Source organism: Capricornis sumatraensis, chromosome 15, assembly GCF_032405125.1.
Source record: "Capricornis sumatraensis isolate serow.1 chromosome 15, serow.2, whole genome shotgun sequence".
NCBI lineage: Eukaryota > Metazoa > Chordata > Mammalia > Artiodactyla > Bovidae > Capricornis > Capricornis sumatraensis.
This window is the reverse complement of record NC_091083.1, coordinates 30910580-30927163: the sequence shown is the minus strand read 5'-3', so window position 1 is coordinate 30927163 and position 16584 is coordinate 30910580. Positions and strand designations below refer to the sequence as shown.

At 37.7% G+C, this 16584-nt stretch overlaps 1 protein-coding gene across 2 annotated transcripts in view; it reads right to left on the bottom strand.

The window, feature by feature from the left end:
• Positions 1 to 518: 518 nt before the first annotated feature.
• OPTN (optineurin) overlaps positions 519 to 16584 on the bottom strand; it is a 40482-nt gene continuing 24416 nt past the window's right edge. The window contains exons 8-14 of one of the 2 annotated variants that reach the window (XM_068987349.1): positions 15334 to 15449; positions 14028 to 14177; positions 13568 to 13661; positions 12610 to 12768; positions 9034 to 9164; positions 5922 to 6001; positions 519 to 1680 (exon numbers count right to left, since the gene is read on the bottom strand). In XM_068987349.1, coding sequence (XP_068843450.1) covers positions 1556 to 1680; positions 5922 to 6001; positions 9034 to 9164; positions 12610 to 12768; positions 13568 to 13661; positions 14028 to 14177; positions 15334 to 15449 — 855 coding nt within the window. In that variant the 3' untranslated portion in view covers positions 519 to 1555. Of the gene's footprint in view, positions 1681 to 5921; positions 6005 to 9033; positions 9165 to 12609; positions 12769 to 13567; positions 13662 to 14027; positions 14178 to 15333; positions 15450 to 16584 lie in introns of both variants that reach the window. The other variant, XM_068987348.1, reaches the window with a different exon arrangement.

Genomic DNA, 16584 nt, shown 5'->3' with positions numbered 1-16584 from the left:
CTAATTACCAAGGAAACAATTTGATCCCAGACTTAATAAGCACATTCACACTGTTACTTCACATTGGGATTAGATTAATATTTTTACTTGAACAAAGCAAAAGGGTATTGCCAATAACTTAAGGGTGGAATCATTTGGTTTGTTTTCTATTTAGGATACTATAGAAATTTATCTACTCCAATATAAAATAATAAGGAAAAAAATTTTAAACTAGAAACTATAAATAAATTAAAAAAATAATAGTTATTTTAGAATGTCTTAAACAAACATTCTCCATGGGGTCAAGTAGGGGAATCTAAATTACTATTGAATTTGTGCAATGTGTTCTATTGTAATGAAGCTATAATTACCTGTTTTAATTCCTGTTTAAAAAAAAAAAAATATATATATATATATATATACATACACATACACACAAGTCAGGTTTGTCTAGGAGAAAGTCTTAGGACAAAGCCAAACAGAGGAGATTGTAAACTTTTCTCTTAAATATTACAGTATATAGATACATAAGGACATTAATAACTTCTAAGTGTGGCCCAATATTAGCTCATCTTGGTAAACTATATTTATAAAGTATGGCAAAGCCCTATCTTTCCATCTTCCTAGAAAGAACAATTTCTAATTCAAACAATACTTACTAGTCTCTAATAAAGAGATTTTGCTTATATTCATGGAATTAACAAGACAGATCTGAATATGTATTAAATTTATGTGAAGCTGAATACAGAAAACACATCCTGTGAAATTAGCTAACCATATATGAAAATGTGTAAGACTCATAAGCAAAATTTTGCAGTAACTATTTTTGTGAATATGAATATAGAGCCTGATCCAGGAAGAAAATTGATAGCCATTCTTTTTAGAAATTCATAAACTATCTACTCTATAGTAGATAACATGTACCTGCATCACAAGGGAAGGAAAAGGGAACTTTACACTGTGGATGGTTACATGAAATCCAGTGAACCTAATGTATCTGCTTTGTGTAGGCCAGTAGTTTTTCACCTGTCCTGATGATCAAGTAAAAGCTCACAGGGCTCACCTGAAAAGAGCCACATCATAACTTTGGTGCTGTGCTCGAAATAAAACTGTAAGATATATACACAATCCCAAACAGATCTGTCTTAAATGGATAAAGAAAGATAACAATATAATTTATTTAAAAATACTTCAAAAACACTTTTCTCGATTATATCTGTGACCACTTCATTTTTCCTGCCTCCTTAGAAGGTTCTAATCAGTGAGGCGTCTTCCATCTTATTACTGCCTTTACTCCGTCCATGATGTCACACACTCATTACCTGCATGAACAGTTCAGTGCTCACATCAACTAAATATTAAAAACAATGAGCCTATTATCAGAGAGTGGTATGCTGAAGATTCTATTTTGTGAGTTAAGGAAATGTGCCCCAAAATGTCCTTTATAGAACATGATTTTTCTCTCTTCTAAAATAAAAATAATAGTTGCATGAAACAAATGACACAAAAGTACAACTCTTGGAGGAAAAAAAAAATGAGATTTACCAACAGCTTGGGGGAGGTAAAAGGTCAACGCTTAAATGATACAGTCCGTAACATGAATCAGTAGTGTATCTATGTCGGGCAGAACTTCTCCACATTTGGGGCAAGAATGAATTGGAATATTCTGTTGCTGATCCAGCCAGTTTCTATCCTCGGCTCCTGGAAAGAAGCATTAAATGAAATGTTAATCCATTCCTTCCATAGTGCAAGCAGTTTTTAATAACAGATGGTAGATTTTAATGTTCAGGTAAACTTTGTAATCAATACCTTGTGGGAAATGAACACAGGTTTTTCAGTCTATAACTGAAGTAATCTATACACACAGAAAAAAAAAAATCTCCAGAAGCAGTGCCTGCTTCCCTGTGACATTAGGATTTAGCCTCTATTCAAGGTTCTAGGTATATGAAAACATGTGGTTTCAGTTCCAGGTACAGGACAATACATGTTCTAGTAAAAACTAGGATATTTGAGAGAAGAAAAAAGATGAGGATGTAAGCTAAATGGAAGGAGAGAATGTGGAGAAGACAGCGAGCAGAACGCTGAGAGGGATCCGGGAACAGTAGGTACCTTCTCAGAAGTGGAGACAACAATTAGGGTCATTCAGCAGTTGTGTTTGAGCACCTGGGGCTGGGGGAGAGGGATACAGACATGATGGGGACATCAGGCAAGAAAAGTGAGTGACAGGGGTAGGGTGTGTGAGAAACGCCACAGTTGGTTTCCTGGGAGGGCAGAGAAGGGCTCAGACTGCTTGATGCAGACAGGCTCCCCTGATGAGATCAATTCCTCATGTGAGAGGAGTTTTAAGAATGAAGAGTTATCCAGGCAAAGGAAGTGAGAAGGGACTGAAGAAAGAGTCCTGTCATTTCCCTCAATTTTGGAGTTGGACTGAAGTTCAAGTCTAAATCAAAGAATGCTTGATGTATGACAGAAATCAAAACAATATTGTAAAACAAACATCAACAATTAAAAATAAATAAATATATAAAAAAAGAATGCTTGAAACAAGCCTTGACTGTTGGCAGGTCCCACGTGTGAGAACCATACTCCATGCAGGAAATGATTTCTGGCTCCCAGGACACCTCTTTGATCTGACCTTGCTGCACTGCTGCAAACCATTTTTAGCTTTTTAGCATCTCCACCCAGGTCTCTAGACTTGTTCAGGTCCCCCCAAATGTTTGTTTTTGCAGATGGTAGTGGAGATAACGTTTAACATTATTATCTACTTCTGAGGATATTATTTGAATTGAATAACACAGGAGACTATTATGAATAGTCTGTGTCCAGCAAACTTTAGAAGCAACTTTGAATAGAAATACTGATCACAAGGCATTATTTCTGAAGCAGTGGGCTTGCTAATGGTCTCATTGTTTTAGATCAGGGGCAGTAAACTTTTCCTGTAAAGGGCTGGAGAATAAGTATTCCAGGCTTTACAGGTCATAAATTTCTGGCGTAACTACTCAACTCTGCCATTGTTGCAAGAAAGTAGCCAGACAGTATGTCAATAAGAGGGCATGACTATGTTGCAATAAAACTACTTACACAAACAGCTGACAGACCCGTTTTGGCCTGTAGGCTGCAGTTTGTCAAAATCTGCTCTAGATGACAACCAGCCACTTATCAGGGACTGTTAATTCATCCCTTTAAACTTTATGGCATCCGTTGGCAACTTTCTTTTTGTCTTGAAACCTTGTCTAGGTTTCAAGATGCAGACTTGGGCTGTTGTTTATCAGTCAGCTAATGGTTCCCTCCACCTCCTGGCTCTTCATTGTAAAATAAGCTTAGTCAGTTTTCCTTATTTACGCACCACACTCATTTCTGCCTTTGCCCTTTTATTCTCATACAGAAGTTATGGTTTCCAGGTGAAGCTTACAGTCACATCTTTCCAAGGCCTTTCTCAAGCCTCCTGGCCCTTTGGTGTCATCCTTCCCTCTTATCTCCAGCACTATTATTTCTGTCCCTTACTTGTTATATTATGAATTCATCTTGTTACATGCATATTCTGTCTAACTAGACCACAGGCTTTCATGGATCTGACCGTGCTTTATGCTCGCCTGTTCCTTCATGCTCAGCCAAGTGCCTTAGGCCAGAGAAGACATGGCTGCAGAGGACACCATGATGAAATAACACTGAGAGGAGTTATACTGTTTAAGGCTGCTTTGTTAGGAAACAAACAAAAAATTTTAGGATAACCTCTGTTGGGAATATTATTACTTATATGACCAAAGAACTTATTAGGATAATTATGAATACATTTGTGTTTTGTGGCGAGTTTTAGATTATAAATATAAGTCAAAGAGTGTTTGGTCAGTTTTTTTTTTTTCCCCTAAGTGTAAATAGATATTTGCCTTATATAGTTATGAGAAAGAAAAATTTTACCGAGAAATCTAGGTGTAAGAACTGTCCTTTTTTTGAACCAAGACAATCTTGGAGGCACTTATAGATATATGGTTATTCCTAGGATATTTAAATTCAGGTTAGAGAAAGGGCCTGGCAGTGCACGAGTGGGTAGATGCAGCTTTCTCTTCTGATCCTAAAAAATGCCTAAGGCTAATATTTAGACCAGTCCCTGTGCTCCTTCTGGGTCCCCGCCCCCTGCACCCCCCACCACCAGGTGGTGCTAGTGGTAAAGAACCTGCCTGCCAACGTGGGTTCAATCCCTGGGTTGTGAAGATACCCTGGAGGAGGACATAGCAACCTACTCCAGTATTCTTGCCTGGAATATCCCATGGATTGAGGAGCCTGGAGGGCTACAGTCCTTAGGGTCGCAAAGAGTCGGACACAACTGAAGTGACTTAGCATGCACTGTGCTCCTTCTGCATATGCCCCATGAGTACTATATGTATCTTTTTTTAATGTGTATCTTTAATCTGAATCACTACCTCTAATATTTACTTTAATCTATTTTTTCCTGTAAAGGGACTTTGGCAGCGGCATGTTGGCAGAGACAGGTGGTAGAAGGGATGCTCACAAAAATTTTGCTACAATTTAACAGTTAACTATACATACTACATTGCTTCCTTGGTATTGATAACAACACTGATGGTGCCTTTTCAATAGTCAGTTGGTATGTGGAAGGGATTCAGACTGATCTAGCATTAAAAAAATTAAGAATCAGTTTTATGTAAAATTTAGATAACATCTTTTTTTTTTGATAACATGTAATCAAATCAGATAACATCTGATTCTTCTTAGTGGCATTGCTATTAACCTATCATCTAGCTATGTCAGTCTTTGATCCTTTGACTATTAAGTTTTTTCCTATCTAGACTCAAGGATAATACTTCCCTTTCAGTGACATAATTTACTGTAAATGACAGAACAATATTCCTGGAGTATTAAAACCATGTAATAAACAGCACTATATTTTGTATAAGTATTATGATCAGTTCACTCAGGGAATTAAAATCTGGATATAGAACATAGTGATAGGCTTATTACATGTAGTACTGTGTAGTGGCGAAGAGTTAAGATAACCTTGGGCTCCATGTTCAGTTCTGCCCCTTAGAAGCCTTGTGATCCTGGGTAATTGAACCTTGTCTTCTGGAAGATGGTGATACAATATACCTGATGGAATTCTGTGAGGATCATTTGAAGTAATTTGTATGAAGGGATCAGCATAGCACCAGCACATAGTAAACTCTCAATAAATGGTAACCTTACTATGTGCATAACACCAGGTATTGGGTGAGGATATCAGCTCTGCAGGGGCTTATTTAATAGAGTACTTACATGCATATTTAGAACACATAAGTAACTATAAAATAGCAGATAAGTACTGGAACAGAAATAAAGTACTTTGGAAATTCAGGAGGGAAAGGTCAAATTCTGTGGGATTCATGGGGACGGTATTTGAGATGGGTATTCTTGCCTGGAAAATCCCATGGATGGAGGAACCTGGTAGGCTACAGTCCAAGGGGTCGCAAAGAGTTGGACACGACTGAGCGACTTTACTTTCACTTTAAAGATGGGGTAAGAGTTCACTGGAAAGAGACTGTAGGAAGAGAGAGATGAATAAGGAAGGGCCTCTATATGAAGAATACCACATAAGCAAGTGCACATAGGTGTATAAGTTTAGGACAAGTTCAAGGAACAGGGAGTGATTCTGTTGGCTAAAATCCACAGGGGAACAGAGTGAGAGAAAGCTCAGAATTTTGGCTATGCCAGGTGTTAACTGCCAGTGTGAAGAGTCTGGTCTGGATTCAGGAGGGAATGGATGGAGTTTGGGGTACTCTGGAAATAGGACTGATTTTTGCTGTATTTTTGGTAACTTGACCTGGAATATATAGAATGTAGTGAGATTTTAGTGTATATAGAATGTAGTGAAATTTTCCTTCAGGCAACTTCTTCACAGGATAGCAAACCCATGGAACCTCTACCACTTGGTATCACATGTGACTCACCTCTTTGAACGAGATAAGCCTGCTGGTCAGCGTCACTTGCTCTTGCCCCATGACGGCTCTGCATTTCCATCAAGGTCTGCCTGCTGGGATAAAATGCAATGTTATCTGTGAAACCTTGAAATATGACAACATTAAAAAGGCATTCAACAGAAGTGTGAGAAAAAAAGAGGTAAACTACAAAGCCAAGGTTCACAGAAACCAGAACTTATGAGCAATTTGAATTTTAAATATCACTGGCACTAGGACACAATGTAGTAAATATGATTTTTTAAAAATCAGGAAATAAACAGAATGTCAATAAATGGGGAATAGGTTGTAAAAAAAGTGGCATATTTCTAAACCAGGACACAACAGAGCAAACAATGAATTAAATCTGCATATACATATAGATTTATATATATATATAGTTCAAAATCAGGTATTTTTTAAAACAAGTTGCACAATAATACCTTTAGTGACAATTTTGTAACCTATGCACCTTGTTCTAAGAAATTAATATTACCTTGTTTTAAGATATTATATAGGTGTGTATATATGCAAAAATACAAAACAGCTGGAGATGCTACACACGAGTTCCAGGCACTGTGGGAGAGGGAGAGAGGATTATACTAAGGGGTAGGGAGAAAAGAGACTGCAACTTCATCTACAGTTCTTTTTCTTCTTTTTATAAAAATATACTTGAAGCAAAGAAAAGAAATATTAGTAACTGTCAATCCTCGATGGGTACATATTAGCTTCCCTGGTGGCTCAAATGGTAAAGAATCCACTTGCTGTGTTCATGGATTGGAAGAATCAATATAGTGAAAATGAGTATACTACCCAAAGCCATCTATAGATTCAATGCAATCCCTATCAAGCTACCAACAGTATTTTCCAGAGAATTAGAACAAATAATTTCACAATTTGTATGGAAATACAAAAAACCTCAAATAGCCACAGCAATCTTGAGAAAGAAGAATGGAACTGGAGGAATCAACCTGCCTGATTTTAGGCTCTACTACAAAGCCACAGTCATCAAGACAGTATGATACTGGCACAAAGACAGAAATATAGATCAATGGAACAAAATAGAAAGCCCAGAGATAAATCCACACATCTATGGACACCTTATCTTTGACAAAGGAGGCAAGAATATACAATGGAGAAAAAACAATCTCTTTAACAAGTGGTCCTGGGAAAACTGGCCAACCACTTGTAAAAGAATGAAACTAGAAAACTTTCTAACACCATACACAAAAATAAACTCAAAATGGATTAAAGATCTAAACGTAAGACCAGAAACTATAAAACTCCTAGAGGAAAACATAGGCAAAACACTCTCCGATATAAAACACAGCAAGATCCTCCATGACCCACCTCCCAGAATATTGGAAATAAAAGCAAAAATAAACAAATGGGACCTAATTACACTTAAAAGCTTCTGCACAACAAAGGAAACTATAAGCAAGGTGAAAAGACAGCCTTCAGAATGGGAGAAAATAACAGTAAATGAAGCAACTCACAAAGAATTAATCTCAAAAATATACAAGCAACTCCTGCAGCTCAATTCCAGAAAAATAAACGACCTAATCAAAAAGTGGGCCAAAGAACTAAACAGACATTTCTCCAAAGAAGACATACAGATGGCTAGCAAACATAAGAAAAGATGCTCAACATCACTCATTATCAGAGAAATGCAAATAAAAACCACAATGAGGTACCATTTCATGCCAGTCAGAATGGCTGCTATCTAAAAGTCTATAAGCAATAAATGCTGGAGAGGGTGTGGAGAAAAGGGAACCCTCTTACACTGTTGGTGGGAATGCAAACTAGTGCAGCTACTATGGAGAACAGTGTGGAGATTCCTTAAAAAACTGGAAATAGAACTGCTATATGACCCAGTAATCCCACTGCTGGGGATACACACTGAGGAAACCAGAACTGAAAGAGACACGTGTACCCCAATGTTCATCGCAGCACTGTTTATAATAGCCAGGACATAGAAGCAAGCTAGATGTCCATCAGTAGATGAATGGATAAGAAAGCTGTGGTACATATACACAGTTGAATATTACTCAGCCATTAAAAAGAATACATTTGAATCAGTTCTAATGAGGTGGATGAAACTGGAGCCGATTATACAGAGTGAAGTAAGCCAGAAAGAAAAACACAATACAGTATACTAACGCATGTATATGGAATTTTGAAAGATGGTAATGATAACCCTGTATGCAAGATAGCAAAACAGACACAGATGTATAGAACACTCTTTTGGACTCTGTGGGAGAGGACGAGGGCAGGATGATATGGGAGAATGGCATTGAAACACGTAAATTATCACACGTGAAACGAATCGCCAGTCCAGGTTCAATGCATGACACAAGGTGCTCAGGGCTGGTGCACTGGGATGACCCAGAAGGATGGGATGGGGAAGGAGGTGGGAGGGGGGTTCAGAATGGGGAACACATGTTCACCCATGGTGGATTCATGTCAATGTATGCAAAACCAATACAATATTGTAAAGTAAAATAAATAAAACTGAAAAAAAAAAAAAGAATCCACCTGCAATGCAGGAGACCTGGGTTCAGTCCCTTCATCAGGAAGATCCCCTCAAGAAGGAAATGGCAACCCACTCCAGTATTCCTACCTGGAGAATTCCATGGACAGAGGAGCCTGGTGGGCTACAGTCCTTGGGGTTGCAAAGAGTCAAACATGACTGAGCAACTAACATATAAACATTGGTGTGTGTTATTTTGTTCTCTGTATTTTTCTGTTTCTTACTCCTCTATATTTTGTTCTCAAAAGGAAATTTTTAAAGATAGAAGTAATTTTAGCAGTATTTTCTTACAAAACATATTACAGAATTACTTAAAGTATTAGAAATATTTCATCCACGACAATGGCAGGATATGACTGGAACCCATATTATCATGCTTTTACAATTTATCTAGAAGCAGAAACTCAATCAGGTCCCCACAAGATACTGCCAAGCCTTTTAAAGCAAACCAAGTGTCAGGAACACCATCAGGCCAGGTGTACTCAAAGCGAATCTTGTAGCTCAAACAGCTAAAACACTGTGGGTCCCTCTCCCACAACCTAGGTGATCTGTGCTCCAAGTCTTTCCCTCATTTACCTGCCTCCATCTTCGAAAGCATTGTTTTCTTTCAGTAGAACTGCCAGCTGCAATGCCAGCTGCTCCTTTTCTTCATGAATCTTCTCTCTTGCTGCTCTTTCAGCATGAAAATCAGAACAATAAACCTCCATCTGTTAGAGGGAAAAAAAGGAGAAGTTACTACCCAGACAAATGTGGATTCTCTACAGCCTATCTGCTGATAGGTGGAAGAGGCTGTGCTACGTCTGGTGACACGTCTTACAAATATTAATAACAAGTATATGTTCCTGCTAGAAACCAGTGTAACGACCATGACCATGTGAGTGAGACATCCTGAAGACAGATCTTCAAGTCCATCCTGAGTGCAGCCTCATGAGACCCCGAGTCAGCTAAGGCTCACCTGGCTAAGCTGCTCCTGGATTCCAGATCCATAGCAACTGAGACAATAAATGCTTGCTGCTTTAGCTGCTTCATTAGGAGAATAATCTGTTACCTCTAAATAAATAAATATTATGCTGCTGCTGCTAAGTCGCTTCAGTCGTGTCTGACTCTGTGCGACCCCATAGATGGCAGCCTACCAGGCTCCGCCATCCCTGGGATTCTCCAGGCAAGAACACTGGAGTGGGTTGCCATTTCCTTCTCCAATGCATGAAAGTGAAAAGTGAAAGTTATTATGCTATAATATGCAATTTCTTCATTGTTATAAAATTATAAAGTAAAAATGAATGCCTTAACATTGAACTGAGCATTATTTTAATACCAGGTCTTAACTTTCTATATTTTCAATTAGGTTTTCCTTTTCAGATTTAGTGGTTCTAGGATATATTTTTTTATCCATTATTTTAAAAAGTTAATAAAAATTTAAATACTCTGATCACAATTTTAGTTGCCAGAAAAAGTATGAGATAGATCATTTTAAGGGACTTCCTACCATTTGTGAGTGCTCTAACATTTTATGGTTTTCATTGGTAGATCATGGGCTTTTTTTGAGTCAGACATAAATCTGTGTTAGAATCTCATTTCCATCAAGTCGTTAGGTTTGAGCCAGTAAGAACTAGGCCTTTGTTTTGTCCATCTCTATATCCCCAACATTGCTTTTAATTACATAAGCAATTAGGAGGTAGGAAGACTAACTCTGCTGCTGCTGCTAAGTCGCTTCAGTTGTGTCCGAGTCTGTGTGACCCCATAGACGGCAGCCCACTAGGCTCCCTGTCCCTGGGATTCTCCAGGCAAGAACACTGGAGTGGGTTGCCATTTCCTTCTCTAGTGCATGAAAGTGAAAAGTGAAACTGAAGTCGCTCAAAGACTAACTCTACCAGACAGCAAAACACTTGTCAGGCCCAATCAAAGGAAATACCTGAAAAAGCTCAAGCTGAAATTCTATTCCTGTAGAAATAAAACCAAAGCTGTGAAAAGTGAAAGTTGCTAGTCATGTCTGACTCTTCATGACCCTGTGGACTACACAGTCCATGGAATTCTCAAGGCCAGAATATTGGAGTGGGTAGCCCTTCCCTTCTCCAGGGGATCATCCCAACCCAGGGATTGAACCCAGGTCTCCCACATCACAGGTGTATTCTTTAGCAGGTAACACACCAGGGAAACCCCAGAATACTGGAGTGAGTAGCCTATCCCTTCTCCAGAGGATCTTCCCGATCCAGGAATTGAACCAGGGTCTCTTGCATTGCAGGTGGATTCTTTACCAGCTGCGCTACCAGGTAAGCCTATAACTACAGTATCAGATCCAATCAGAGAAAATACCTTAAAGAGCTCAGGTTGAAATTCTATTCCTATAGAAATAAAACTAAAGCTGTAAGTCCATTCAGCCACTCCTATATTTCAGTAGGCCAGCCACTATGGGCAGCAGGTAATGAGTATGTATATAGGGAATAGTAAACTTCTGGTATTGTTACATTGAAAATAATCTGTTTATCAGTTTGGCAAATGTTTAAAAGAGTAATGCAAGGATGTAGGGAAATAGGGGCTTTCAGCTACTTTTGGTGAGCAAAAAATTTTGATTATGCACTTCTGGAAGACAGCTTGGAAGTAGTTATTTAACTTAAAAACAATCTAACCCAATGACCCAACCATTCCATTTCTGTATCTTACTAGAGATTCCACAAATGCAGAAAGATATACATACAAGAATGTTCAATTCAGCATTGTTGATAAAAAGCAAAAATACTGGTACAACCTACATGTCCATTAATAGAGGGCTGGTTAAATATATCAGGGTAATGCACACTTTGGATACCATGCAACTATTTTAAAAAGTACATATGGCTGTGAGTAATAACATAGAGAGGTATCCAAGATAGATCGGGAATGAAAAAGTAGTACAATGTGTATGGCATGATCCTGGTTTTAATTACACAAGCAATAAGGTGGTAGGAAGACTAACTCGACAGACATCAAAACATTTGATTATTTATAATGAGACAGTGTGTACCAGACCAACAATGTACAAACAGCCCAATGGAACAGTGTGGAATCCAGAAACAGACGTGTGGGTACATTGACATAATATGTGACAAAGAGGGCAACAGAGTCCTTTAAGAAAAGATGACCTTTTAAATAAATGGTGCCAAATGGATAGTCATGAAGAAAAAAAAAATATGAATCGTTACCGTTACTTCACTGCATATAGAAAAGCTAATTTCAGATATTTTTGTATCTTAATGTAAAAGACAAAACCATAAATCTTTTAGAAGTCAACACAGGAGAATATATTCATAGCCTTGAGGTAATGAAAGCTTTTAAAACAGGACACAGAAGTACTATAATCATAAATGAAAAGACTGGTAAACTAGACTACATTAAAATTAAAAATTCTGTTCACCAAAAGACATGCTCATGAGAGTGGAAAGGCAAATCACAGAGTGAAGAAATCTGCAAAAAGCACTGGCAAGGGCTTATGTCTGGAATATATAAAGAACTCCTGTAAAATTAAGAAAAAGCTAGCAAATCAGAAGAAAACTGAGCAAAGACCTGATAAGGTACTTCACAAAAGGAGATCCTTAAAACGCCAGTAAACATTTCAAAAAGTACACTTTCAAACCAGCAGAGAAATGCAGATTAAAGGAGACACCATTATAAACCCAACAGAATGGTTAAAAATTAAAATACTGATAATACAAGTATGGGTCAAGGTGGATGTAGAGCCATAGGAACTCTCTGATGGGAGTGAAAACTGGTAGGTACATTCACTCTGGAAACCTCTTTGGCATTATGAACACTGAGTAACCTGCCTACTCTAGGAACAAGCAGTTTTATTCCTAGGTGTGTACCCAAAAGAAATGAGTGCACAGATGAATAAAGAGACTTGCACAAGAATGTCAGAGCAACATTAAACACCAAGCCCCAAGCTGAGAATGATCCAGCTGTCCATCAACTGTAGAATGGATAAATTCAATGAGTAGTACACTTAGAAGTATGGTATGCTTTCCACATGTGATAAACTTCAGTAAAAAGGTTTCTTGAAAATATATTAGCAGAAATAGTGTAAAATCTAAAAAATATATCTCAAGCACCACCACTTTCCCGTTTGAGAATATGATCAAGGTTGGCTTCCCTCAGCTCCCGCTTGGGAACGAAGCCTACCTGAGCCCTGAGGACAGCCATGGTCTCCAGGTCCTTCTCCTGCTTGGCAATGGTCTGCTTCATCCCATCCATTTGGAGCTGCTTGGAAGCCAGGGCCTTCTCTGCCAGTTCCAGTTTTCCACTCAGTTCCTGCAGCACCACCTTATCCACTTTTTCTGACTGAAAAAGATAAGCTTATTCTGGACTTGGTTTTGAAATAATTCGAACTATTTTAATACAATGTAACATGAAGGCTTAAATTAAAAATTTACTAGGTCTTTAGAGAGGAACCATATTCTAGGAAAATTAAATGAAAAACAAAGTATATTTCTAAGAATACAAACTCAAAGACCCCTTCTAATTCAAAGCTTCCCTGGTCTTTTTTTTTTCCCTGGTCTTTACTTATTCCCACTTTACTGAGGTAAAACTGACAAAACTGTAAAATATTTGAAGTGTAAAACATGATTTGATATACACGGTGAAAAGGTTCCCCTGATCAGGTTAATTAACTCATCTCTCATCTGACGTATCTATCCACGGTGTTTAAACTATCACACCATGCTGGGGACATTATTACTAAGTTAAGTTGCAGCCCAAGAAGTCCAGGGTCTCAAGTTCACTGACAGAGGCAAGCTAGCCTGGTGAGAGCTCCCAGCAGCACTCTCACTATACATCCATTACTCATGTAGGAGCCCATACTCGGCTCTCCTGCAAACTCACCCACCATTAGCAATGCTAACAGCTTACTCCATGACCATAAGGCGTGTATCCCACCTTTAACTACACAGCACATTATACATATGCAGCAGGATTTATGAACACTTAGACACAAGAAATCAATTACTGATATAAACGGAAAAAAAACCTTTGAAACCAGACTTAGTTAAGGAGTAACACAACTACCTCACATATTTACATAAAACATTCAATAGTTCCATTCACTACTAGGCTCTGAAAGTAATTTTTTTGCTATGAGTACCTCTCTCCTTTTTAGTTCCTCAATTGTCTTCAGTGCATTATTGTATTCTTGAAGAAGCCTGTTGTGTGTCAACTGTAGAGTGCCTAATTTGGACCTATTTAAAAAGAATATTAAAAAGGAAATCTTGGGGAAAATACATCGAAACTTAGTCTTTCCTCCCAACTTTCTTCTGAACACTCAAGTAGCAAAATCTCTTCCACCTTTATAATCTCACCACCTACTAGCATATTCTTACTCTCAAAGAAAATGATTTTTCTTCAAATAATCAAGATAGACTACAAATAATTTTCAAAACTGTTAAAACTTAAATTTTATCTCTTCAGAAAAGTCTACTAATTCTCCTTTAAATAAACAAAAGACAAAAAATAAATTTAATTTATTCTCAAATCCTGATTGCAACCCATAAAACTGCTCTTCTATCTTCTTCCAGCAAGTAGCCATCCAGTCATTGCACACTCACTTTTCATCTTCTGTTTTAGCTTGTTCCATTTTGATTTCTGATCGCATGCTTTCCACTTGGAGCTCTAACTTTTTGTTTTTATAAACCAGTTCTTGTTTTTCATTCAGCTCTGATGGGCTTGCAGAATTTTTCCTTTCAAGGGCCTGACATCTAAAAAAGAGCAAAATTTCATGAGGACAAACAATGCTCCTTCACATTTCTCAGTGGCTTCTAAACAGATTCTCAGATTATGTAGCAAATACAAAGAATTTCACGATGACATTCTTCAAAAATTTAACAGTACAAAATTAAATATTTTATCCTTCCTGTTTTTTTACTAGAAGTATTTCTGAACCGTTATGACTGAATATAAAAATATACAGATTTTTATAAAAGAAATTTACAGCCTCTGTTAAGTACAAAAAATATGGCTTCTGATAAAGATTCAATAGGAGAGAAGGAAGTGCTTTAAGTCCTGTTAAAGATCAGACCGAGAATTTCAATGTAACAAGAGCAAAATGAGCCAATGCTGGCTGTGTGTAAGGCATCAATGAAAAAAGCATGTTAAACATTAACTTATTTAATACCAAGTTCGAGTTATGACACACAGTTTACAGATGATAAAACTGAGGCACAAAGAGGTTAAATAAATAACTTGTCCAAGGTAATACCACAAATAAGGGGTAAATCTGTATTTCAACCTGGGTCTGTTTATTCAAAGTCCTTTTCCTCAGCTGCTATACTGTCCATAATACTGTACAGCCTTGATGGGTATAACTCCACAGAAACATACATTTGTATATTGTGCTGGAAATATGCTTGCTGATTAATCTAAGAGAACAACATCAACTCAGCTTTTCTAAATTTGGGGCAACTCCTTACATCAAGAGTAACAAGAAGATGCAAAATTCTCTCAATTTAGATATTAGCCTTCATAACTGATAGAAAATCAAGTTATTTTTTCCCCCCTAAATAAATCTCATTCAGGTTCTTCTTGCCCTTTGTACTTTTCTTTTATGTTTGTTTACATCAATGATGTCAGCTTACATAAGTCACAGGAAGTCTGGCTCACTGTTTTTTCCAGGTCCTCATATATGCTTAAAATGCCCCTGAAAAGCAGAATCAGAGTCCCCTGGGTCCATTCCCCCAAGGACTTCATGGTTATATATTAACCGGAACATTGGTGTTTTCTGAATTCGTATTTCAATTAGGTGTCTTTTTCTTTTACTCAGTAACACAGTAACCAAATGATGTTTTTGTATATTAACATATTTTGTTAAATAGTACACTTTTTGAAAGGGGTGTAAACATTATCTCTCATTCTTACTTTTCTTGAAGTCTCTTCTTCATTAGCTCAGCTTCACTGAGTTTCGTGTGAGCTTCCTGAAGCTCCTTAAACAGGGTTGTCACCTGAAGGTTCAGTGTTTCCACTTCACTTCCAATCTGTGATCCAGGAAATCCCAAACATGCACTTATTAGAACTTAAATGAACCTCTTTGTGAGGAAACAGTATAAACCACTGGTGCCTAACTAAGACTCTGAACTGATTAAACTTTTGGCACTTAATGCCCCAAATATCTTGCATGGAAAAAAAAAAAAGCTTTGGATACAACTCTGTTTCCTTATAGAGCATTAACTGATCAATTTGGATACTCTTGTGATAATGCCTTTATCATAGACACAATGGACCCTGACCACACTTCAGGGGATCATAGATCTCGGTGCTGTCAAAGCACAATCTACTTTACCCAGCTAGCAACTCACGCCCACATTCCCTGACTGTTGTGTGTTTCTAGTTTACTCAGCTGTTTTCACTGTACTGGCTTCTTGCTGGCAGCTCTAGAAGTGTAAAACTCACTGTCAATGAGTTTTACAGTGCCAGGGAAGTCTCAATACTTCTCTTTAATTAGTAGTTCATTAGTTTTGGTCTCTTCATCTCAGTTTTTAACACATTCTCCATTCTCTTGAAAGTACAGGACTCAGCTCAGAGCGTGGCATACAGCATACATCTGATACAGGCTTGTTGAATAAGTTAGCTAAAGTGAGTGTTTCATGTAAATGCCTTTCTTGTGGGCTACTGTGGGTCTTACAACTTCCTGCCCTCATCACCTTTCCCTAAGCTTCAGACTGTGTTCGCAGGTTACAAGGCATGTTTCTGAGTTGTCACACAAGTTTATATAAATATGTATGTAAACAAATGTCTTTCTTGTTCAAACTATTATATTCAAATGAGTAGTGGGAGAGAACAAAGACCCTTCAATTCTACCTGAAGTTTCTGAATCATATCTTCAAATGATTTCATTATATATTGGACAAAATTCCTTTCTCAATTTGTGGGTCTGTTCACTTAGGAATTCTGGAGAGGAAATCAGTTAAGAAGAGATAAAGGAGTGATTTCCTAGAATCACCGGGATAGGAATACATCTCACTGCAATTTACAGTGAATGAAATTCAGATCAGGAGAAGGAAACAGGAGAGAAATAGAAAATATTCCACATGACAAATTGTTTCTCTATTTCTAAAGCCACACATCACATGACTTGGCTGCTGTGCCCTCACTACCCTCCATCCACTGAGA